Source organism: Mandrillus leucophaeus, unplaced genomic scaffold, assembly GCF_000951045.1.
Source record: "Mandrillus leucophaeus isolate KB7577 unplaced genomic scaffold, Mleu.le_1.0 Scaffold320, whole genome shotgun sequence".
In the NCBI taxonomy this organism is placed as follows: domain Eukaryota; kingdom Metazoa; phylum Chordata; class Mammalia; order Primates; family Cercopithecidae; genus Mandrillus; species Mandrillus leucophaeus.
Window position 1 is genome coordinate 1,293,728 of NW_012103366.1, and position 26,153 is coordinate 1,319,880.

General features: G+C 41.5%; 1 protein-coding gene across 1 annotated transcript in view; it reads right to left on the reverse strand.

Annotated features, from left to right (window-relative positions):
* APBB2 (amyloid beta (A4) precursor protein-binding, family B, member 2) overlaps positions 1 to 26,153 on the reverse strand; it is a 369,777-nt gene that overhangs the window by 282,047 nt on the left and 61,577 nt on the right. Inside the window, exon 3 of the mRNA XM_011987971.1 lies at positions 8,825 to 8,939. Within this exon, the coding sequence (XP_011843361.1) occupies positions 8,825 to 8,870 (46 nt within the window). The 5' untranslated portion in view covers positions 8,871 to 8,939. The remainder of the gene's footprint in view (positions 1 to 8,824; positions 8,940 to 26,153) is intronic.

Consider the following 26,153-nt stretch of genomic DNA (forward strand, 5'->3'; position numbering starts at 1 on the left):
AGGCTGAGGTGGGTGGACCACCTGAGGTCAGGAGCTCAAGACCAGCCTGGTCAACATGGTGAAACCCTGTCTCTACTAAAAATACAAAAAATTAGCCAGGCATGGTGGCAGGCGCCTGTGGGAGGCTGATGCAGGAGAAGCACTTGAATCTGGGAAGTGGAGATTGCAGTGAGCCGAGATCGTAGCATCGTACTCCAGCCTGGGTGACAGGAGGGAAACTCTGCCTCAAAAAAAAATAAATAAATACATAAAAATAAAAAATAAAATAAGCAAAATAAATGTAACTTCTTCTTATGAACACACTCTTTGTTCTCATCAGCATATGCACTCCCCTAGGCCCTTCTCATTTGATCCCAGTTCATTAGATCCCTCCGTAATGTCCCATTTAATGTGTCCTTCAAATCCCAGCCAGAAGACCTGCAGTCCCATGCCTGATCTGCCAACAACTTGATCTGAATTGCATTCCTCCCCAGACCACTGTGTCCTGTTGGAGGAAGATGCTTTGGAAATTGTGTTCTCCTGGGCTTTACTCACTGCACACATCTTTATCAGCCTTCCTCTCCTCTAAACTGCTATATCACATAAATTGATTCTAAATGATATAGTTATCACCTTTGGTCACATCCACAGATGAGATATAAGCATTGAGGGCAATATGTAACTTTTCTCAATACCCCAGGGAAGTCAACACAGTATTACGAGTATAGGAAATACAGTCTCTACCTATTAATTGGCTCTGGTCACCCCATCTCCTTTTAACTACACCTTTTCCCTCAAAAAAAGGAGGCGTCTTTAAACTGCATCCTGCTTACTTGCTTAAACTGGATCCTGCGGTGTGAGGATCAGTGATTTCAAAACAAAAAGCTACTATTTCTTGTTCAAAAACAACAGGAAATCCTCTTTACCCCTAACCAAGCCCAAGTCACAAGGATAGGATGGCAGCAGGTATGTCTGATTTCCAGTTAGCCAAGTCATGTTAGATTTATTGGTATTCAGTTCCAAATAACTAATATGTAACTTAAGCTCTTTGCAGAATTTTATTGTACTCTGGGAGACGGGGGTCAACTTTCCCAAAACTTGGACACTCCTGGGAAAGAATTTAGGTGAGAAAACAAATGGAATCCCATGGACTTAAGTATTTTCCATAAAATCAAAAGAGACAGACTAAAAAGTCTAGATATTCCTTTAACAAAGCATCATCTACAAAATATTCAGGCAGGGCGCGCTGTCTCACGCCTGTAATCCCAGCACTTTGGGATTACACCAAAGAGGCAGGCAGATCACCTCAGGTCAGGAGTTCGAGACTAGCCTAGCCAACACGGTGAAAACCTGTCTCTACTAAAAATACAAAAATTAGCTGGGTGTGGTGGTGGGCGCCTGTAATCCCAGCTACTCAAGAGGTCGAGGCAGGAGAATTGCTTGAATTCAGGAGGCAGAGGCTGCAGTGAGCCGAGATAGCGCTATTGCACTCCAGCCTGGGCAACAAGAGTAAGACTCCGTCTCAAAATCAAAAATAAAAATAAATACAATATTCAATAGTATATGTTGCTGTTTTCTTTTCCTTAGTATATATTCATAACAGAAAGGTCTAGAAGCTACAGAGACAAACAACAAACTGACCTATCTCATGACTCTGAAATAAATATGCCAAGTCATTCCTTTAGAACTCTATTGGTTTCATCTTGCACTGATTTTTGTGGCCTTTTGTGCAAAGGAAGGTCAGCGGAGTTCACTTCTCCCGAGGAGAATTTCAGGTTTGCATAAATGAGCAAGTGTCCAAGAACCTGGAAAAACAAGTCCTTTTGCTTTGGTTTCAAAATGAGGCCCCATAAAGTTGCATGCTTTTCTCCTTTCCCTTCCGGAGGCTGCTCACATAAGATAGGTCTTAAGCTTCCCCAGTCTGGCTGGGGCATTTCCTCTGCCCGCCCCCGCCACCGCTCTTCCTTTAGCAGAGGTGCTGTGCCTCCTGCCCTGAGGATGATACTTTCTTCTCATCTTTCTCAGAGGCAAAGCCTGTCTTTCAGACACACATGGGACCCCTTCTGACCTATCCCCAGCATCCTAATCCTCTTCATGTGGAGTATAGGGAAGGGAAAATGGACTAAAGTCCCTCCGAAGACTATTCTGGCATGTTTCCAGAGTCTCATTCTGCAACAAAAGCAGATACCAGGTAGGCTTCTTTCCAGGGCGTCCGATTCCTCCTGGTGAAGACTTGTCACAGGGCTTCTTAGTCCCGCTCCATTTGTTAGCAAAAGGGAAAGTGATAGATCCAGAGCATCCAAACAAAAAGGACACTCTCTTATTACAACAAAATAAGAATGCAAATCTCTACCCTGGAAGTAGCAAATTACAAGAGAGGTTAAAAAAAAAAAAAAGCAAGAGCAAAGTTACAAAGAAGGGATTTAATTTGGACTACTGAAATTTAATTTCTTTCTTCAGTGAAAGATAAATAAATAGAAGTAACCTTTCTTTACTAGTGTCAACATCAAGATGTAATGATGTAACACTATTGTAACATTATTTACTAGGTATGTGAAAACAAGGTCTGTATTTCTGAGTATCTGAAAATAATGGCAATCAACAGGCCTCAGATCACCAATTTTACAGGTTGGGTTCATATGTCATGTAAAAATCTAGAACCTAACTGACTGACTCTGAGACATGCACAGAAAGTGATCTACAAGTAAGGAGGCAGCCGCGGATGAGACTATGCTACACTACAAAAATGTGGTTACTCAGGTTCATGGCATCTCGGAGAGGGATCTGCAGAGCACCCATTCACTGAATTAATACTTAACATCTAAAGTTCTGCAGAAATCAGGGATTGCAATTTGGTGACTAAAATATCTTAAAATTCTTTAATAGGACTGTGGTAATAAGGTTTGCAACCAACATGGTGAGCTGAGATGACAGGCAAGGGCTTTGCTTGTTTCAAATACATGGAAAAACTGAGTGAGAGATCATTAACAACTTTTTAAATACTAAGAAAACATTCAAAATCACAAGAAACAAGTCCCTGGGCCAGAACCAAAGACAGAACTCAAAGTCGGATGAGAGGAAGTTAAAGCTCTGAAGATGTAAAAGGCTATCGGAACATGAGATAAGCTTAGTGTGTAGGGGCTGAGATCCTGATGAACCCTGGAGAACAAAGGGTCATATCTCACCAACAAGAAATCAAAATTTCAAAACAGCTCCCACGTAGAGGTATGGCATCCAAATACAGAACACCCATGGAACATCAAGTTCCCAAGCCAAGAAAACAGTAACACTAGGCTGGGTGAGGTGGCTCACACCTATAATCGCAGCACTTTGGGAGGCCGAGGCAGGCGGATCACCTGAGATCAGGAGTTCGAGACCAGCCTGGCCAACATGGTAAAACCCCATCTCTACTAAAAATACAAAAATTAGCCAGGCATGGTGGCAGGCGCCTGTAATCCCAGCTACTCAGGAAACTGAAACAGAATAATTGCTTGAACCCTTTAGGCAGGGGTTGCAGTGAGCCAAGATGGCGCCATTGCACTCTAGCCTAGGTAACAAAGAGTAAAACTCTGTCTCAAAAAAAAATTAAAATAATAATAATAATAATAATAATAATAACACTGGTCCAAAAGCTAGGACACCCATCGGGCACTAACTGAGGCAAATGAGAAAGTGCTGGGTTTGTACAATCCTAATTGCACGGGACTCCCACATCAAACAACCTCTAATGAAGAGACTTACAGTGAAAGCTTAACACCAAACAAGAAACAATTTACCAAAAGAGACAGCCAACACAACTGGCAAAACCTGTGCCCAAGAGCTAGAAATAGAACAGTAAATAGCGGTTGTTCAGGAAAAAGTTACCATGAATACAACTAAAGCTAGAGAGAACCATGTGTGTTGGAAAGCAGGATTTGGAAAAACTTGGAATATGCAAATAATTTCTCCCCTTATCAATGCTGAGTTAAGTTTCTAAGCAAGTACTTCATTCATTCATCCATTCAATATATATTTATTAAGCATTTATTCTGCATCAGGCTCCGATTACTCCCCCTTAGTCTTGGCTGGCACTGGCTCTGAGGATGGTTACTATCCAGTTCCACCCCTTAGCCCAAGATGACTCCACAAATATTGCAGCAACTACCGTAGATAAAATAGTGTCCTCACTCACAGAGGAGAGGAGGGAAATGAAAAAGACTTTAGTGCTGGAGTTCAGACAAATTATATACATGTGCCAAAATATAAAAGGAATTTAGGACACAAGCAAGCATCAAGAGGGAGATTTAAGAGCTGCAGGAACACGTGCTTCCAGTGGGGAAACCAGAAAACTCCCTGGGAAAGAGAGTGACTCTGCTGCACCCCATGGCAAGAGCAGGATTTTAGCGGGTTACCAAAAGATGGATCCACATACCAGAGCGGAAACAGCAGGAGCAAAGGCACGTGACCCAAAGGCACAGGGTGTACCCTGGCAGGAGCAGCCCACGCACACTACTATAAATGTCTACTGAATAATAATAATACCAACAACAATAACGATCATTCCTCATGAGTAATAGGTAATAAAAATAAGGAGCAGTGAAAGGAGACCTAAAGGACTCAAATACCAGGGTGACCTTTTAAACTAGTGGGTACACAGTAAACAATTTCAGCAGGGAAGTGGCATGATGAGAGCCATGCCTCAGTTAGATTCATTTGGCCACTATGCATGAGTTAAATTTGCAGGCAAAGAGACTGCAGGCCAAGGTCTGGAAGCTATTATAACACTCCAGATCCTCACAGCTGAGGTTACAGTGGTGGCTGCAGTCATCCAAAGGAATGGATAGGTACCGACAAAAATGAACAAATATGCAATTTTTATTAGCAATTCCTAGAATATAGTCATGTGTTGCTGAACAACAGAAATACATTCTGAGAAATGCATCACTGGGTGATTTCATTGCTGTGCAAACATCATCATGGAGTGTTCTTACACAAACCTAGATGGTACAGCCTACTACACACCTAGGCTGGATGGCACGGCCTACTACACACCTAGGCTAGATGGCAGAGCCTACTACACACCTAGGCTAGATGGCAGAGCCTAGGGTTCCCAGGCTACAAACACGTACAGCATGTTACTGTACTGAATACCGCAGGCAACTGTAATACAATGATAAGTATTTGTGTACCTAAACATATCTAAACATAGAAAAGGTACAGGACAAATGGGGTCTTACAATCTCACGGGACTACTGTTGTATATGCAGTCCACGGTAGATTGAAACACTGTTATGTGGCACATGACTCATTTTAAAACTGGAGTTTTAACATAAACACAAATATCTGCATGAAAAGTCAGGAAAGAACAGCTCTAGCTATTTACTTCTTATTTTCATGCTCAATGGATGCCATTCCACATTCCATCCAACAGCAGCACCCTGTCCTGAAAGGAGATAGCCGGGAAAGGCAGACTAATCTCAAAACAGAAGGAAAGAAAATTAAAATTCCAGTCTGACATACGAGCCTCAAAACCAATGTAGGGCACCGCAATATGCACTGCTGACCCTTGACTGATGATTCCGACCACACCTGATGATAAAATTATTAACTCTATGGCATGTTGCTGTTGTTTTTTTTACTGAAATCATTTCCCTTCTCCAGGGAACAGTGTGGCCCTGTTCAGACACAGGCTGGTGAGGAGGCCCCAGGTCAAATTGGCTTTCCTGCCTTATGTGAGGGCAGCAACGGCTGCCAAGGTTAACATTTATTTCTGCTATGAGTAGCCTCTACAGAACGTCAGCTTGAGGTTTCAACAAGCAAATCTTATTTATTTATTTATTTACTTATTTATTTATTTATTATTTTGAGTTTTGCTCTTGTCGCCCAGGCTGGAGTGCAATGCTGCAATCTTGGCTCACTGCAACCTCCGCCTCCCAGGTTCAAGCGATTCTCCTGCCTCAGCCTCTCTTGTAGCTGGGATTACAGGCGCCCACAACCACACCCAGCTAATTTTTGTAATTTTTTTTTTAGTAGAAATGACGCTTTACCATGTTGGCCAGGCTGGTTTCAAATTCCTGACCTCCACCCACCTCAGCCTCCCGAAGTGCTGGGGTTACAGTACCCAGCCAAATCTTATTTAATGATCAGGAGAAGCAAGCTACAAAGGAGTATGTAGAAGGGAGGAATGGAGAACAAATCAAGTAAAATACGTAACAGTGTTCATGCCTGGACTGAGGGATCAACAACAATGGGAAAAGAAATCAGAGATGGAAACCATGAGAGGGTACGAACCACACTCTAGTTCCAGGGAAGGGCGTTTCAGGCAACGTGTTATGCAGCTATGTGCTCCCTGGAAAAGCAGCCACTCTCTCTCCCCCACCAGAAAAAAGACACAAAGTGACAAGTGCAGTAGAGGCCTCAGGGCAGCAATCGCTATGCTGAGCACAGGTAGCACGTTTCTGGCACCCAGTAAGAAGACAGTTTTCTCATAAAGAGCTCTTAGTAAGAAATAAGTCAAATGAAAATAAAGAGCTTCCTTGCAATTACTGGACAGCACACACCCGTGCAGCTCAGGGCCCTTTGGTAATCTCTGGAAAGGAACTCAGCTGATGGCCAATGTGTCATTCTCTGAGGTGAAAAAAGGAGCAAGAACACATATGTGAATTTTTCAGGTAAATTTACTTCTTCCACTTCAAGAGCCCAAATGTTAGCATTTTAACCACTGTGAAGGAACAATGTCCTCAAAATATATTAGCTTGAACCATATGAAATTAACCTTTTTGTATGCCAAAAATGCTCAAGTACTAACAATTTCACTTGGATCAATGGCAGTACATGATCCAACTTTCTTCTACACAGGTAGGCAAATTTTTTCTTAACAGGATCACAGATATTTTAGGCTTTGAGGGCCAAGAGACAAAAAAGAGATTATGTAGGTGCTTATATAACCATTTAAAATGTAACCATTTAAAAATATAAAAACCACCCTCAGCTCCTATAAAAATAAGCATAGGCTGGATCTGACCTATTGGCTACAGTCTGCAGATCCCTGTTATATAGGGTACAGGTGTAAACTTTATTCTGATGATGGTCACTATGAAAATTGCTAATTTCAGAGTAAAACTGTAACACCCTTGGAGATACTAACAATATCTGAAAATATGTGAAAAGCTGTTTACCCCAACACTGCTGGCTTTAATGCTGGCTGTTGATCCGAATCCCTATTCTATTATCAGCAATCCCTCCCTACTGCTATAAAATGCTACTGCTTTTAACTATCTGACTTACTTTACAAGCAATTGTCTGGGTGAGGACTTGAGGGTGGTTCTAACTTTTCTTTGCTTTCTTATTTCTTTTTTTGAGACAGAGTCTTGCTCTGTCTCCCACGCTGGAATGCAGTGGTATAATCTCAGCTCACTGCAACCTGTACCTCCTGGGCTCAAGCAATCCTCCCACCTCAGCCTCCCAAGTAGCTGGGACTACAGGCGCATGCCACCATGCCTGGCTAATTTTTGTATTTTTTGTAGAGACAGGGTTTCGTCATGAAGCCCAGGCTGGTCTTAAACTCCTGGGCTCAAGTGATCCACCCACCTCAGCCTCCCAAAGTGCTGGGATTATAGGCATGAGCCTAGCCATAACTTTTCTATAAAGAAAAAAACTGAGCTGCACAAGGTAATGGCACTTAAAAGTGAATACGAATAAGCATAACTACAGAAAGGATATGGGAACAAAAGCACTATCGGGAATTACCCCAAATTTCCCCTGACTTAGAGCCAAAATTCCACAGGTTCTAAAGGAAAGCAACAAAAACAAATAAATATCTATACAACTGGTCCAAGGCCAAGAGACTGCAGGGAGCAAGAAGTAAGTCTGAGACACACTGCCCTTCATAGAAATAAAGATAGATAATTAAAGGGAAGAATCATTTTTCTCCTAGGTTAATCAGGGGTAACGACAAATAGGAAAAGGCTACAACTATAGCAGTTCCCAAAAGACTGCTGGGAAAATGTCAGTGTTGTGAGACATCGAAGATCATCCCTGAGGGAACTGAAAGAGTTTCCTCCTTTGGAGAAGGCTAAGAAGTAAAAGCCAGGAACTCTCTCCCTAATACATATTAAACAGACACATACCCAGGGGACCTCTCTTCTGGGTCCATGAATTTTGTGATTATAAAGGAATTCAAACAATCACTGCGAAATGTTTTTAATTTATGGCATTATTATTGTTTCAAATGTTATATATTGTGATGAAAAACAAAAGCTTAAAAAAATAAAAGCCTATAGAAGAATAGATACATTAGGCCAGGCATGGTGGCTCATGCCTGTAATCCAGAAACTTTGGGAGGCTGAGGTGGGTGGATCTCTTGAGCCTAGGAGGTCAAGACTAGCCTGGGCAACATAGCGAGACCCCATCTCTACAAAAAATAAACAAAATTAGCCAGGCATGGTGGCACACATCTGTAGTCCCAATTACACAGTAGACTAAGGTGGGAGGATCACTTGAACCAGAAGTTCGAAGCTACAGTGAGCTGTGTTCATGCCACTGGACCCTAGCCTGGGCAACAGAGCAAGACCCAGTCTCAAAAAAGAAAAGAAAAAGGAAAAAAAGAATGGATGCACTGAAACAGAAAAAGGAGATTGTTGATATACACTTCTGGTCTTATAGGGCCACTTGATTACAAAAATCCTAATTTAGGTAACATTTCTTACCATGCAATATTCAAAATTACCCTAGAGCAATCCATTCTCTTGTATTGCTAAACATCCTTATTTAAACCTTTAAAGCTTTTACCAATTCAGGACTCTGTGATATTCTACAATGAAAACTAAAGGGAAAAAAGCAAGAGAGAGATTGATCCCATACATACATGAGCTGCCTGGACGACAGTGAGCCTCCGGGTACCGTCTGCCCATAGTGACAGTCAACACATTGGTAGGGGCCTCTGCAGTTCCCAAGTCCTCAGGAAAGACTGAGATGGTTAGCTGCGGTAGGGGGAGACAAAAAAAAGGTAGAAACAAAACAGAGACTTAGGATAATGACAGCTTTTTTTTTTTCATTAAAATGCTAATGATGACCACAAATTTCCAGATAACCATGTCTATGAATTATTCATAGTCGCATGCAAGATGAAGTCTCCCTGTCACTGCAGGCAGGCCCAGGGCTTGCTGATGATTAGCATGTGGGCCCTGCAATAAGTGTGACAGAGGCACAGGTCGCTTCCAGCGACCAGGGCTGGCCCTCACTGGCCCCCATCAAAAGTCCAGGCAATCCCACCTGCATTTGCCTGATGCTTTTCCATTCTTCCTTAACATCAAGGAATAGCACTGCCTGGCTCTTTGCTGTGACATCTGAACTAAAATCCTGTAAAACTTTAAAAGCTTGAAAGGAAGAAAATTGTTTTTCTGTATTGGGGAGGTTAGATGTTACGCTGATTGGGAAAAAAAAATATTTTCAGTGACGTATAACATATAGAAAATGCACACACCACAATGGACAGCTCAATGTATTTTCCTAAACTGAAAACACACCAGATCAAAACCAGAACATTATCTGCACTGCAGAAGTCCCCTTCATGCTCCCTTCTAAGGCTGACTCCTATGCAGAAATTATTTTTGCCCTTTTTTGTGGCCATCAAGTTGATTTACTGTCACTGTTGATTTTTTATTTAAAAAACATATGCAGAACACCTACTATACACCCAGCACCATGCTAAGCACTGGAGCTACAAAGATGAATAAGATACCATCTCTGTCTCTAAGGAAAGTGAAGTCTAGGGGAGCCAAAGGATGCACACAAACTGGCCACTATAGGGTTATGGGATGAGCAAAATCGTTGAGCTTCATATCAAGCAGGGGTGTGTCTAGTCCAGAAATGGACAGGTCAGGGAGCGCTTCCAAGAAAAAGGGGTGCCTAGCATGTCCTAAGGCTGGGTAGGAGTTAGCCACGCTAGGGATGCAAGACAAAGCAATAGAAAAAGGAAAGGTAAGAAACCGCATGGTATAGTCCAGAATTGCTGGCCACTCTCTAGAGTGAGGCCTGCAGAATGAGGCCAGAAAATAAGCCTGGAGCCAGATGGCAACCATGTACACATCTCAAAGAACTCTGACTTTATCCTGGGTGTAAACAGCCACTGAGGGGTCAGATCTGGGTTTCGGATGCATGATTCTCTGGGTGGACTTGAAGGGGGCAGGGTAGAGGCAGGGAGACCTGTTTGGTTGTCACAATCATTCAGGGAGAAGGAAAGGGTGGAGATTAGGGCAACAGAAGTAGATAGAGAAGGGGAGAGAAGAATTAGTACTTGGAACCATCCAGAAACTCAAAGCGGAACTCCAGGTTTATTACATTTGGATGAATGGTAGTGACAACCAAGGTAGAGAATGTAGGAGAAGAAATAAGGAATACAAGGAATTTAGTTTGGGGCATTAGAAATTGAGGCGTCAGTGGCTCACGCCTGTAATCCCAACACTTTGGGAGGCCAAGGCAGGCGGATCACCTGAGGTCGGGAGTTCGGGACCAGCCCGAACATGGAGAAACCCTGTCTCTACTAAAAATACTAAATTAACTGGCATGGGCATGGTGGCACATGCCTGTAATCCCAGCTATTCAGGAGGCTGAGGCAGGAAAATCGCTTGAACCCGGGAGGCAGAGGTTGTGGTAAGCCGAGATTATGCCATTGCACTCCAGCCTGGGCAACAAGAGTGAAACTCCATCTCAAAAAAAAGAAAAAAAAAGAGAGAGAGAAATTGAAGCATGGAAGATTCAGGTGGGGATACTGAGATATTCTTGAGCGTAAAGCCTGGAGAAGCAGCCTGAGAAAAACATAAAGGCATAAAAGCGATTACAACATAGTGGGGAGCAGAGATCGTGTCAGTGAGTGGCGTCACTGCAGGAACATGGACAGAAGGAGAACATTATACGATCAGTGCAGAATCCTGGAGAACACACACAATAGAATGTGCAGAGGAAAACCATCTTTTGAAGACGACCCAGGAAGAAAGGCAGAGAGGTACACGGGATAGAAAGAGATGAACAAAGATAAAAAATGAAAAATATACCTTTGGATTTGGCATTTAAGAAGTCACTGTCCACCTTGATGGAGAGCTGAGATAACACCTGGTGGAGGCAGAGATAACAGAATCAAGAGAGCAAGTAGAAGAGCCCAGGAAGGGGAATGCATGGCTGCTGGAAGAGACTAAGTGCTCACAGCACATGGCTACAGGCTGAAAGACGCAATTCAGAGGGAGGGGCTGAAAGTCCAAGAGGGAAGAGGTAAAGATGGTCTGAGATCTCAAAAGAGGTGGGCCAAAGGGTCAGGAGTACAGATGAAGGGGCTGACCTTGAACAAGAAGGGGAGTCCACAACCCTCTGATATTAGAAGGAAAGTACAGTAGCTCCCCTTTATCCATGGGGGATGCATTCCAGGATCCCCAGTGGATGCCTGAAACCATGGATAGAACCAAGCCCTATCTAGCTATACTAAGTTTTTTCCCACAAGTATGTACCTGTGATAAAGTTTAATTTATAAATTAGGCACGGTAAGAGATTAACAATGATACCCAATAATAAAATAGAGCAGGTGAATGTGGTCTCCATTTCTCATAGCTGTCTTAGTGTACTGTACTGCAGGAAACTGCAATCACAGAAATGAAACTGGGTAAGGGGGGGCTACTGGAAAGATAAATCTGGCTATAATAAGGTCATAATGAACAGTATTGGGAATTTGGAGGCAATAGACCAAACGGCATCAATGTTTTCAGAAAATAGTTGGCGAAGTCTCTTTGTTGAGAATGATGTGACAAGTAAATGGTCTGAGGACATGGATCATGAAATTCTTGGTTTCTGGCAAGCTATCCCCCAAAATTAAAGTAGTCTAAGTCTGTTTTAAGGTAAACAAACAAACAAGGCAGTTTGTACCAAAATAGAAAAGAGCATTTATAAGTTCTACCCCTAAGAGTAGAACTTCAGAGTATCAAAAAATACTATATAAGGCCGGGCGCGCGGTGGCTCAAGCCTGTAATCCCAGCACTTTGGGAGGCTGAGACGGGCGGATCACGAGGTCAGGAGATCGAGACCATCCTGGCTAACACGGTGAAACCCTGTCTCTACTAAAAAATACAAAAAACTAGCCGGGCGAGGTGGCGGGCGCCTCCCAGCTACTCGGGAGGCTGAGGCAGGAGAATGACGTAAACCCGGGAGGCGGAGCTTGCAGTGAGCTGAGATCCGGCCACTGCACTCCAGCATGGGCGACAGAGCGAGCCTCCGTCTCCAAAAAAAAAAAAGCTATATAAGCAAAAGATCTGGAAGATATTTTTTCTTAAAATGATCTTGGGTTTTGGGTGTCAACATTTCCAAAGGTGTACATATAGTTTCACTAAGCAAAACTATTACCCGCCATCTTTTTTTTTTTTTTTTTAAGATGGAGTCTCGCTCTGTTGCCAGGCTGGAGTGTAATGGCATGATCTCAGCTCACTGCAACCTCCGACTCCCTGGTTCAAGCAATTCTGCTGCCTCAGTCTCCCGAGAAGCTGGGATTACAGGCACGTGTCACCACACCCAGCTAATTTTTGTATTTTTAGTAGAGATGGGGTTTCGCCATGTTGGCCAGGATGGTCTCGATCTCTTGACCTTGGGATCTGCCCACCTTGGCCTCCCAAAGTGCTGGGATTACAGGCATGAGCCACCGCACCCAGCCCTACCCACCATCTTAGAAAGCTTCTTGAATTGCTCCAATTCAAAGGGCCTTCCTACCATGGATAAACTACTGAAAATGAAAAACAGGCAGAGATTTGAAAGTAAAGGCAAGAAGGAGGGGAGAATGGGTTCGCAGTGGCACCTGCTACTGAGGCTTCCTAGCTGCCTCTTAAAACAGCAGTTATGCCATTCCACTGTGATCTCCTGAACGCTTTTCCATCTAGGATTTTAGCCAATTCAGAAATGGAGTGGAGTGACTTTATACTTGGAAAGTATCCCAGTAATGCCAAAGGAGCAAGATTCATTAGAAACCCGATGCAATGGAAAACACCTGGAAAAGCAGCTTTTAGGTTCCCCAGATAGCCTTTGTGATCTCAAAAACTCTAAGCCTGCTCTGCAGTTTGTCTATTCTGTTAACAGGAACAAGATCCAGGCCATTTCTGGAACTTGAAAGGATTTTAGAACCAATGCTATCTGCACTGAAGTCAGTCAGGACAGAGGTGGTTTCAAAGGCATCAGATGCCTACTAACTGGACCATCTCTGTATCCTCGGGGCATAGGATGTAATAAGCAGTCAATAAATGTGAAATAAATCAATAAACCAATACATTAGTGAAGAGCTTTCACAACTAGGAAGTAAGGAGGCCAATTAAATGGTGAGAACAGAAATAGTCTTTCTATTTCTTCTTTTCCTACCCTAACTGACTCAAAGCAAAGCTGCAAATCACATTCAGCTGCACTTACTTTTCACAGAAGAAAATCTTTATGAACTCATAAATAAGAACTTGTAAGTAAATACTGCATGTTAAGTGGGAGGATTCAGAAAGTATGAAAAACAAGATGCCTCTTAAATGGGAAAATAGATGGGTATGAACATTTTGAGGACACAAAGCAATAGAAATTGCAGACTTTACATCTGTCTGCCTTCTTTGTCATCCTCCCCTGTGAAGGACAGGACATCATTACTCTCACAGCATGGTGCCTCTCCTCCCAGATGCTCATTCACACAACCCGCTTAGGTTTAACCCGCTGGAGCAATAAGATAAATAGTCATGAGATAACCAAGTCTCGCTTCCTTGAAAATTTTAAAAATTCACCTTGGTTGCAGGTCTGTTTTAGTCCTAATATATATTTCTATTACTCACGATTTTACTTCTTTTATAATAAAAGAAGCCCTGAGGTATCATGATCATACTGAACACATTTTATTTTATTTTATTTTACTTACTTATTTATTTATTTATTTATTTATTTAGGACGGTTTCTTTCACTCCTGTCCCCCAGGCTGGAGTGCAGTGGTGCAATCTTGGCTCACTTCAACCTCCGCCTCCCGGGTTCAAGTGATTCTTATATCTCAGACACGCAAGTAGCTGGGATACAGGCGTGCACCAACACACCTGACTAATTTTTGTATTTTTAGTAGAGACAGGATTTTACCACATTGACCAGGTTTGTCTTGAGCTCCTGACCTCAAGAGATCCACCTGCCTTGGCCTCCCAAAGTGCTGGGACTACAGGCGTGAGCCACCATGCCTGGCCTGAACACATTTTATATTACGCAGCAACACAAGGTAATATTCGTCTAAAAGTAACTTTAATAATAAAGCTTCCAAAGGTGAAGAACAGTTTTTTTTATTAGTATGTACCATGTGACATTTTTCTGAATTGTTAAAAAATAACTTGATCCTGAGAACATCAAATCTGATTGTGTCCATCTGAGTAGCAGTATCTTGGGAAGGAAACCAATCTTTGAGACTTCTTTCTACTCTTAAGAAGGCTAAGAGCAAGATAAATATACGCTACTCACTTGAATGCAAGCCATCAAGGAAAGGAAGGGAATATATTTGCCAGTCTACAAAGTGTTTAGTGTGCAGCTTTTTAATTACTACATTTACGGTACTAGCCATAATATATTCACTACCACAAATACTCTACAAGGTCATTAATCCTCAGCAAATACATTAATGCTTCCCTCCTCTCCTACAAGTTCTTATTATGCTGATGTGGGACAAAAATGCCAAGAATTCTCTCCAAAGTAAACATTTCATGTCAACAGGGCCACTAGTTCTACTATGCTCATTTCACTATTTTTAAGATATATAATAGCTCTGCTTAAGCATTTCCTGTTGTTGACCTAAAAGATAAATTTGTACACAAAAAAATTTTAAATGGCTTTGCTTAAAGCAACATTTATTAATAGAAAGTTGACGTAAGCTATCTAAAAGGTTGCTTATGCTCTTCCAAAATAATATATTCTATAATTCAATAATTATAATTCTCTGCATCATTCTGCAGTTACAGTACAATATAATTTCTGCTTCTTAAAATCTCCAGGAATAGGCCGGGCACAGTGGCTCACACCTATAATCCTAGCACTTTGGGAGGCCAAGGTAGGCAGATCACCTGAGGTCAGGAGCTCGAGACCAGCCTGGCCAACATGGCGAAACCCCGTCTCTACCAAAAATACAAAAATTAGCCGGGCACGGTGGCAGGTGCCTGTAATCTCTCCTACTTGTGAGGCTGAGGCAGGAGAATCACTTGAACCCCGGGAGGCAGAGGTTGCAGTGAGCAGAGTCATGCCACTGCACTCCAGCCTGGGTGACAGAGCGAGAGACTGTCTCAAAAAATAAAATAAAATAAAATAAATAAAAATTTAAAAAAAAATCTCAAAGAATAAGACATTGAAAATGATCACGATTTTCAAAACAGTTGAGGGATTAACCATCTAGGTATCAAAATGGGTTTAATTTCAACCATAGCGGATTAATTTTTTTTTTCTAAAAGGTAATGCCTTCTTCAGAGAATCCAGAATGTGATTAATCTTTGGTGACACAGGATCATCAACATGACTATAAATTACTTGCTCTGTTGGAACATGAGAATACTAACTCCAAGGAAAAGGAGTGGCAGCAGTTACTGGGCAGGAGCTGGGTTTCTACCACCACAAAGAGAGCTGGATGGGGAGTTACTACTAAAGCACAGGGTGCAATGAGAATCAAAAGGAAGAGACTGCTGAAGTTCTCACAACAGGGAGAGCACAGATATAAATACACTCTGGAGAGCTCAAGGGGAAATCCAAGTTACAGAGCCAGGTCTGAAGTCAAGAGCTGTGGCTGATTAGAGTCAAGGTCTGAGTTGGAGATAAATTGATGGCGAATAGAGGGAGAGAGTGTAAGGTTGGCTTTGTGTGTATCCTGCTGGTAACTGGGTTTAACCTGCCCATTAAAGGCCAGTGGCAAGACAGCTGTTCTCAGAAGCTTCTGAGGCAACAGAGGGCTGTTTATTCCTCTACTCAAAGGCAGATGGCTGCTAGGCTTTGGGGATATTTGTCTGCCTTTCGTAGTCTGGCTATCTCCTCTCCTTTGCCCTAAAGAGTTGCATCTCATTTCTGTTACAGTACCAACCTTTCCCTTCTTCAACTCAGCTACAATTTTGGAATTCAGATAAAATAATGAAGTACAAGAGAACAAAACTTAAAATACCAAGCTCCAGATAAGATCTGAAGGGCACAGGGCACGGCCTCTGAACACATACCTGGGCTGTTGTGATGCCTTTTTTGTTTATTTCTTGGTTCTTAGGGAATTCAAACAGTGTTTCTTAAGCAGAACTCATTTGAAGTGATTTAGCCAAGCCTAAAACCTGCCCGGAGTGTGTTATTTCTAAGTGACCACTGTGATTTAACAAGCACCTCCTTTGGAGAAATTCAATAAGCAGAATCTCCAGAAACACAACAAAACCAGTTGCCCTGATGTGAAGATTCTAGAAATGTGGGAACAAACTCAGAACCTGAAGAAGGGGTAGGCCTTTACCACTGCATACATTAAGTGGCTATGGGCAAATCAATTAGCCTTCTAAGCCTCATCTGTAAAATGGGCTAAGGATATCAGCCTTGCAAAGGTATGAATGAGAACGAAAGGAAAGGCTCAGAAGAGATCTGCAGATGTGAATTATACCTTATTAAGTACATAACCCCCTACAACACACAGATCTTTATTTAGACCTGATAAGGTCTTGTGCCTAGTAGTTTCCATCCAACTCTCACAACCTCAGATAAGATTCTTTTTCCAAATTATTTCCATAGAACATTATTTTTGGCTAATAAATACTTTTAACTTCACTGCTCATATAGGAAGAACAAGTACTACTGAATTTTCAGAGTAAAAAAAAACACTAGAATGTAAAAATTCCCCATTATCATTTTCCCATTTTGTTTTCTCTTAACAACTTCCTATTCAAGTTCTTTTCTCTTTTTCCCATTTTTCTTTATAGCATCTTTGTGGAACTTATTTTCTCACTTTAAGTTCAACCCTTGCAATAACTGTAACTAAGAGCTGTAATGTAATTTAGCAGTTTACAAGGCACCTTCACATACATTACCTTATTTCCCTTAAATTTCTTCTATTCTTTTTGTTTCTTGTCTTACTTTCAGAAATACAAACAGAACTTTCTAAAATCAGCAAAGAAGCAATTTTTCTCCTTCCAGCTGCCAACATACTAATACATAATACTTCGCAGAGTTGTCCAAAGCAAGTCAGACTACATACAGTATACCTAAATCCTGACACATCCAACTCTCCTTACAAATAATTTTTTTTTCTCCCTGGTAATGGTCTCTTGAAGTTAAAATATAGTGAGAAATGTGTAAACGTACCAATATATTAAAATAAGAAAAGTAAATGCCTTTAAGAATCATGAAAAATAATTAATAATAATTTTTTAAAAAACAGCAGGAGGCCCAGTGAGGTGGCCCACACCTGTAATCTCAGCATTTGGGAAGCTGAGGTAGTAGGATCACTTGAAGCCAGTAGTTCAAGACCAGCCTGGGCAACATAGCAAGACCTCATCTCATCAATTAAGCAGTCAATCAATATGCAAGCAAGTCGGGTATTATGGCCCATGCCTGTAGTCTCAACTACTTGGGAGGCTAAGGCAGGAGGATTGCTTGAGCCCAGGAGTTCGAGGCTGCAGTGAGCTATGATGGTGCCACTGCACTTCAGCCTGGGTGACATAGCAAGACCATCTCTAAACAAACAAAGGAATAAGAGGTTGAAAACATTAGCAGAAAGAAAAAGAAGGAATAAAGTTGTTATTTTTGCTTCCAGTAAAATTTCCATCATCTATCTTACCAGAGCTGTTTTTCCCCAAGCTCTGCATTAAATAATCTGATCATTAAATCTGTGAAAACCACAAGGGATGTGCCCATCTCATTAAAAAAGATGATCATTTGAGCTATGATAATGAGAAAGAGCATCTATTTTTGGTTTTAAGGACAGAAGTACTTCCCGCCTGTTGCTCAGAGCAGCGACACTTCTAGTTAGCTTTAGCACAAAACAGATGCCCCAGCACTCTTTATCATGGTGACAAGAGGAACCTGCAAATAGAAAGATTTCGTCTCAGAACTTCCACATACTCTCAATCTTGATTTATCAACAAAGAACATGAGGTGTCTGAAACAGAAAAATACTAATTCTACCATATGAAGGTAAATATTATTATTTTTTTAAAGGATTTTCATAAAGTCTAGATTAGAAATTAGATCAGGCCCAGCGTGGTGGCTCATGCCTGTAATCCCAGCATTTTGGGAGGCCATGGTAAGTGGATCACCTGAGCCCAGGAATTCAAGACAAGCCTGAGAAACATGGCAAAACTCGTCTCTACAAAAAATTATCTGGCCATGTGCCTGTAATCCCAGTTACTTGGGGAGCTGAGGCAGGAGGGCTGCTTCAGTCCAGGAGGGCGATGCTGCAATGAGTCGTGTTCGGGACACTGCACTCCAGCCTGGGCGACAAGAGTGACACTCTGTCTCCAAAAAAACAAACAAAACAAAAGAAATCACATCAGATTCCCCTACATTCATACAAAACCTTTAAAATTTGAATTGATTGCCCTTTGACTTTACAATGGTTGAACAAGACCCAAAAATAATTTTGCAGTAATCTTTGATACATGTTAATAATATATTAAACATAATTTTAATAAATCAGCTGTTATTCCTAAAATTGAAGTATTAATGAAATTTAAGAAAAAAAGTTGAAAGACAATATTTGGCCTTGATTCTGCTGTGGTGTTTCCATGTTCAATGATGTAAGCTTCTGGCACATAAAACTTTCTGCATTTTGTAAGAGGTACTCTGGGTGGTTTGAGCAAGGGAATGGAGAAGAACATCAAGGTCCAACATTATTCACGGAATCTACAGACATGCCTCACGGAAGCTCAGTTCCCTACAGAACACAACTAGGACTACTGGATAAAGTGGCTCTTAGAAAAGAATTTTTTTTCCAGCTTGGACCCAACTCAAGTCAAGCTAATAGGAAATCTAAGAAATAGATCTAATAGGAAATCACCCAACTGTGATTATGGCTCCAGGCAATGAAGGTCATTATTTTTTGTAATGGTGGAAATACTATGTTAGCTTGTGCCTAGGTTTGAGGTCAGACTTGGAATGTATACTTTAGAGATAACTGACCTTTTTTTCTAGTATATTCTCAAACCAAGAAACAGTATCACTTAGTTCATTTTGACAGTGAGAGTAATAATCTCCGAACAAAACTGAAAAGTACAGAGTAACCAAATGAACCCTTCCTTAATGGACCAGACAACCACATATCTAAATTGAACTGAAATCTCACAAGTTGATCAGCAGGGATTATCAATTACATGTGATAGATAACAATCCTGTGCTTATCTCCATTCTCTCCCAAAACCACCCCTAAATGACAGTAAGTGAAAGGCAGAGATAAGTTCATGAGAAGAAAGAGAATGCAGGAGGACAAAATTTATGGAAAACATTTTTGGAAAATCAAAAACAACTGGCCCAATGATGAGTGAATTTTCAAAGCAGAGGCAGACAAAACTTAAACGTCTACAGACAGAATTGTCAGGAAGTAACAAGCCAGTATGCAGCAAAGAACCTGAGGAAAGTGCAAGTTAAGACATGGTTAAGTGGGGTTTGGATGAGAAGACAGGGTGGAGGTGGCACTGAAAATTGGGGGATTGCTTGCAAGTCATTTTAAGGAGTAAAACTCCATATCCTTGCAAAACCATGAAGCTTGCTATGCCCCTCCTCCCACCTCAGCAAAGGTTAAACTTGAGAGGATCTGCACTGTTCTGACAATAGGAACAGTGACTGGGTGGAGGGACCAACTGAAAAAGAGAAGGACTAAGTGGAGCTATGCACTCCACAGCCCCTTCCTCTGCTGGGTTCCCAGAGCACTGGCCAGTAGGAGATTGGTACTGGAGACTTCTGGAGAAAGTAACCTGCCCAAGAAAAGAGATCTACAGATACCAAAACTGGAAGGTGACTTCTGAAAAGAGGTGGTCATCCTATGCGAGGCCACCAATTGACAAAGCCTTGCTCAGTGCCTTCTCATGAATAAAGATGACAAGATGAACACCAAACATGTGAAATAGGGTCCAGCATGACAGATAGGAACTTCAGGAGGGAACAGGGTCAATGCAGGGAGAAGACTTCAAATACACATAATTAAGAACCCCAACAGGGTAAAATATATTGCATCCACAAAGCAATAAAGAATGGATGCTGTAAAATAGAGATATTGTGAGAATAAGAAAAAGCTCCTAGGAATTAATATTATAATCACAGAAATAAAAAATCAATGGAGAGGTTAATAGATAATAGAGGTAAATGTTCCCCTAAAGTAGAACAAAAAGATACAAGGATAAAAATCAGGAATTTTTTTTTTTTTTTTTTTTTTTTTGAGACAAAGTCTTGCTCTGTGGCCCAGGCTGGAGTGCAGTGGCATAATCATAGCTCACTGCAAATTCTAATCCTTAGGCTCAAGCGATTCTCCCACCTCAACTTCCCAAGTAACTAGGACTACAGGCGCATATCACCACATCCAGTTCTTTCTTTTTTTTTTTTTTTTTTGGAAGAGATAAGGACTCACTATGTTGCCCAGGCTTGTCTGGAACTCCTGGGCTCAGGCAATCCTCCCACCTTGACCTCCCAGAATGCTGGGATTACAGGTGTGAGCCCACACACAGCCAGGGATTTTAAAACAAAAAAACAATAATTATGTTGGAGGAAAAAGCCAAGAGTTCCAGCATCTGACAAATAGGAGCTCCAAAAAAGAGAGAACAGTCTTCACAATGAATGAAAAAGTGACATACCAAGGTATATTACAAGGAAAGCTCAGAACACTGGGGGATTTTTAAATACCCTAAAAGCATCCAAAAAGAAAAGAAATAAGACATATAACAAGTAAATATAGTCAGAAGAACATGCAACAATTCTGTAACAAAATTGGAAGCAGAAGAAAATGGAACAAGCCCTCTCAACTCCCAAGGAAAGTAATCTCCAACTTTAAATTAGATATCAATCATATGTAAGGGGAGACCAAATGATATTTTGACACATGCCAGATCTCAAAAAAATTCCATCTCTACACGCTTTCTCACAAAGCAGCCAGGCAATGTGCCTCCCCAAAAGAGGGTCAAAACCAAAAGAGATTACATCCAGTAAACAGGTCAATCAAGAATTCCCAATCTGATTGGTGAGGACAAATTCCAGGTCAACAGCTGTGCACAGGCCTCAAGAGTAAACAGTCCAGAACAGAGTGAGCAAGCAGAGAGCCCAAGAAAAATGTCACATGCACACACATAAGAACCAAGAGATGTGCTATTGTGTTTGACCTTATTTGAGAATTTGGGGATAAATAAGCAGTATATAAATAGAATACTAAGCAACAAAATTTTTTTTTTTTTTTGCGGGGGGACGGAGTCTCGCTCTGTCACCCAGGCTGGAGTGCAGTGGCGTGATCTCGGCTTACTGCAAGCTCCGCCTCCCGGGTTCACGCCATTCTCCCGCCTCAGCCTCCTGAGTAGCTGGGACTACAGGCGCCCGCCACCTCGCCTGGCTAGTTTTTTTGTATTTTTTAGTAGAGACAGGGTTTCACCATGTTAGCCAGGATGGTCTCGATCTCCTGACCTCGTGATCCGCCCGTCTCAGCCTCCCAAAGTGCTGGGATTACAGGCTTGAGCCACCGCAACCGGCCAAGCAACAAAATTTTAATGTGCTATACAAGAAAGAAAATAAAATCACAGTATCCTGCATAGCTCAGCTGCGAAAAGCATTTACAGTGAAAACAAACTGAGCTATAACTATCTTAGAGAGTACAAGGGCAGGTATTTAATGGAAGAAGAATAAAAGAAAGCTAAACCCTTCTCCTCCTCAATGGAATTCATGTTTAATGCCTAAAATGGGAAAAAAAAATTCAAGAATTACCAATATATACATATTAATCTGTTACAAGGAAGTATATACCAGAAGAAGAGCTAAATGAACTGAAGAGTACTTGCTTCTAAGAAGTGGAAAATGGCAATGCAAATCCGTGGGCAAGAATTTGTAAGCTATATACAAGTATAACTGCAATTGAAAAATGAACTTTTGAGGCCGGGCGCGGTGGCTCAAGCCGGTAATCCCAGCACTTTGGGAGGCCGAGACGGGCGGATCACAAGGTCAGGAGATCGAGACCATCCTGGCTAACATGGTGAAACCCCGTCTCTACTAAAAATACAAAAAACTAGCCGGGCGAGGTGGCGGGCGCCTGTAGTCCCAGCTACTCGGGAGGCTGAGGCAGGAGAATGGCGTAAAAACCCGGGAGGCGGAGCTTGCAGTGAGCTGAGATCCGGCCACTGCACTCCAGCCTGGGCGACAGAGCAAGACTCCGTCTCAAAAAAAAAAAAAAAAAAAATAAACTTTTGAAAGGGTAGAAGTTGATCAATGAAACATATAATCCATCCAACTCTATAAGACAAATTGATAATGTGAAATTTCATTTTCTACTATAAACAAGGAAACAGATAAATCTTAATCTGCTCCTCCTAGTTACTCCTATTGTTAAAATTCAATTTAGTACATCTTGTTATTTAAGGACCACGATGTGAGGTCAAATATGCCTAAATCTTCACACCTCTAGCTTTAGTTAACACGTAGTGAAGGGGACCCTGGACACCAGTGCGCAAAGAACAACTGGCCATCTTAGATAGAGTTCATTAACCACAGCTTCATATGGATAAACACCTTGGCCACTGCAACATCTCCGCTTCTACCAGAGTCCTTACTGAAGCTTCTTATAGTGAGTTATATCCTTATGGGGAAGAAGGATTGGCAACAGCCAGCATCTAAACTCTGTTCCACCATATTTAGGGAATTCCTCATCATGTGAGTTCTGATGAGAGCACATCTCTCAACACAGAAGCAAAAATGGCTAGACACTAACATTCCCAGAGTGTCTTGCAGTCAAGGCTTGCACATGGCTTAGCCTTGGTCAACCCTGAATCTAGAACCAGAGACACAAAGAGGCAGGAGCAGGAGGAAATTATCATGGGTGAGGGCAATGGCAACAACACTCACTGCTCAGAGGCAGCAAAGGCTGAAGTGACAGAGCTGGTGCCAAGTGTCCGATCCTGAAGAGATGGTCAGCATGAACACCAATGTCCAGTGTTCAGTGTCAGGGTCTACCTGACATAGAACTAATCTTGTTGTATGACCTTGGCTATGAATCTGGCTGTGTAGTCTCTATTTCGTGCTTGTCCTTTCCCCCAACTTCTGGTAAATTCAGAATGTACCCAATATCTTCTCAATAAATTACTTCTTTGCTTAAACTATTCAGCTAGTCTCTGTTGCTTCTATCCAAGAACCCTGACTGATACACTGCTCCAGGATACACAGGTAGAGATACGTAGCCATCTATCGAAGTTAACAATGAAATGTTTGTTTCATAAGATTTCCAAGCAGAACTAAGAAGCTTTTCCACAGAGAAACATGGGGGAAGGTTATGTTTTAAGAAACAATTAAAACTGTTTCTGGAACATTAAGGGTTATCAAAGTTTTGGTAGGCTTTTTTTTTTTTTTTTTTTTGACACAGAGTCTCGTTCTGTCACCAGGCTGGAGTGCAGTGGTGCAATCTCGGCTCACAGCAACCTCTACCTCCCAGGCTCAAGTGATTCTCCTGCCTCAGTCTCGCAAGTAACTGGAACTACAGGCGCACGCCACTACACCCAGCTAATTTTTGTATTTTTAGTAGAGACGGGGGTTTCACCATGTTGACCAGGATGGTCTCAATCTCTTGACCTCGTGATCCACCTGCCTTGGCCTCCCAAAGTGCTAGGATTACAGGTGTGAGCCACCGCGCCCAGCCAGCTCATCTACTCTTTATATTAGTTTCTACCATTAGCCAACCCATTCAAAGTTCTACACCACTAATTGACTTCACAACCACCTCACTCTGGAAATGTAAGCAGCTTGTGAATTGGGAGCTGCCACTGTTTGCATGTGGCCAGAAACACACTCACGATTCTTACTGTTGTGAGTGGGAAGAAGAGCAGTAGGTGGGGAAGAACGATTTTCTTTGTCTTTCCACTTAAACACAGCTTTCAGAGAGACGAGGCAGTTTGAAAACCAGTGGTCAGGAACTACACATGACTATGAAAATGCAAACTAAGGCATCCAAAGATTTACATTCAACTGTAGAAACATCAATATTGCTGAAAAGCTGCACCCATCAATTCAGTGTTCTGTGGCACATTTAGTTCCAAATCTGAGAACACTGAACCTGGGCAATTTATGTGCATATGCCTCAGGCTAACCACACAAATCTTACAGACAAAGCTAGAAGTTAAGATAGATAGCTTAGAATGCACTGTTGATGTGACCAAAAAGGCTTCATAAAAGAGTCAAATGCAGTAATGCCATTACCAGAAATGTGGACGCAGAGAAGGAAAGTCTCTGTGGTGCCCCACTGTCTCTGAAAACTGAGGATGGCTTTCATGACAAAGAAGTAACCTTTTGTTAGCTGTACACAAGATCATACAAACCCGATAAAGAGGGCTTGTAAAATAAGTGCAAAGCTTGATGCCTGCATATAATTTTCCCTCCTGTGGTGTTATTTCATAAAGATTTGTCAACAGATCAATCCCTCAGTCACAAGAGTCAGTCTACACATCACCTTGGGGGAAAATTATTTAATTTCAGTTGGTGATGTAAATGCTACTTTTTTTTTAGACTGAGCGGCATGATCTTTCCTCACCACAACCTCCGCCTCCCAGGTTCAAGGGATTCTTCTGCCTCAGCCTCCAGAGTAGCCAGAACCACAGGTGCCTGCCACCACACCAGGCTAATTTTTGTATTTTTAGGAGAGATTTTTGTATTTTAGGAGATATTTTGTATTTAGGAGATATTTTTGTATTTTAGGAGTTTCACCATGTTGGCCAGGCTGGCCTCAAACTCCTGACCTCAGGTGATCCACTTGCCTCAGCCTGTAAATGCTACTTCAAATTCCATCAATTGCCAAACTATCTTTACCATACATTCTTCTATGTAGTCAGTTCTCTTGAAATAGCTAATGGCCACTAAAACAAGAGTTTCATTCCACAGCTGTCCAAGTGAGTTACGCTATGCTCACATTGTATTTTGAAGAGCTGAGATAAATTTATCTCAGTCAATCCCAGATTATTCCTCCCTTGTTTCATTTGAAGATCACACAACAGGACAGTGGTTCGCACAGCAGTGTGTGTATGTGTGTGTGTGTGTACACGTCTGTGAAACTGTACAATCTAATCACCACAGCTCTGCAAAGAACACAGCACAATCCTATTCAGGTTTCAGAAATGGAAAAAAAAATCTCAAGAAATCATTCTCAAAAGCTGTTTCCAGAATACCTTCTTGGAAAGTTTAAAAATTGGGTCCACTTTGTAATGCACGAGTATAAAGGAGGTAAATTCATAGCTTGCTAATGATCTTTTAATGCCAGAACCATAAATGGCTATTTCCAAAACATATTCACTGTATCGAATGCCTGATTTGATATTTAGTTATGTAAAACTTTTTTCCATCTCAACGAAGCCTTAAGGCAGCCTCCAAAAATTTATACAGAGGGGTTTTACCTTGTCCAGTGAAGGTTCTACTTCCAACCATCACAAGTACCAGAATTTTAAACTTTTACTATAAAAATCTCTATGGGATTATATAATCTTTCAACCATCTTCTTAACTTGAAACTTTTTTAACTAAACAAATATGACAAGACAGAATTAAAAGTGCATTGATCATAGAATGCAAACTGATAGTCAATGAAGTTCTAAGGAAAGTATAAATTAGTGAAATATTGTCATTCATTTAAAAAAGTACAATTAAAAGCAAATGAAATGAACTACTGATACTTTGACACCTACTACAAACACAGCAGATTGTAGCAGGTATAGAAAGGAAAAAGACATGGGACACAGTTACCGGCAACAGGGAACTTAGTATGTTGGAGGAACATGACACCGAACTCTATACAAACATTGGATCACATACATCACAGAATGCAGGTTTAGACTTAAACGGAAGTTGGATAGGTCAGGTGGAGCCATTTTCTGTCAGATAAACCTATTAGACACATTTTAAAAATGTAACATGGTATGTCCACACCTCTTATCTTAAAAGAATACCAATCAACAATCCTCTCAAAGTAAATTACATGCAACTAAGAAACTTTAACCT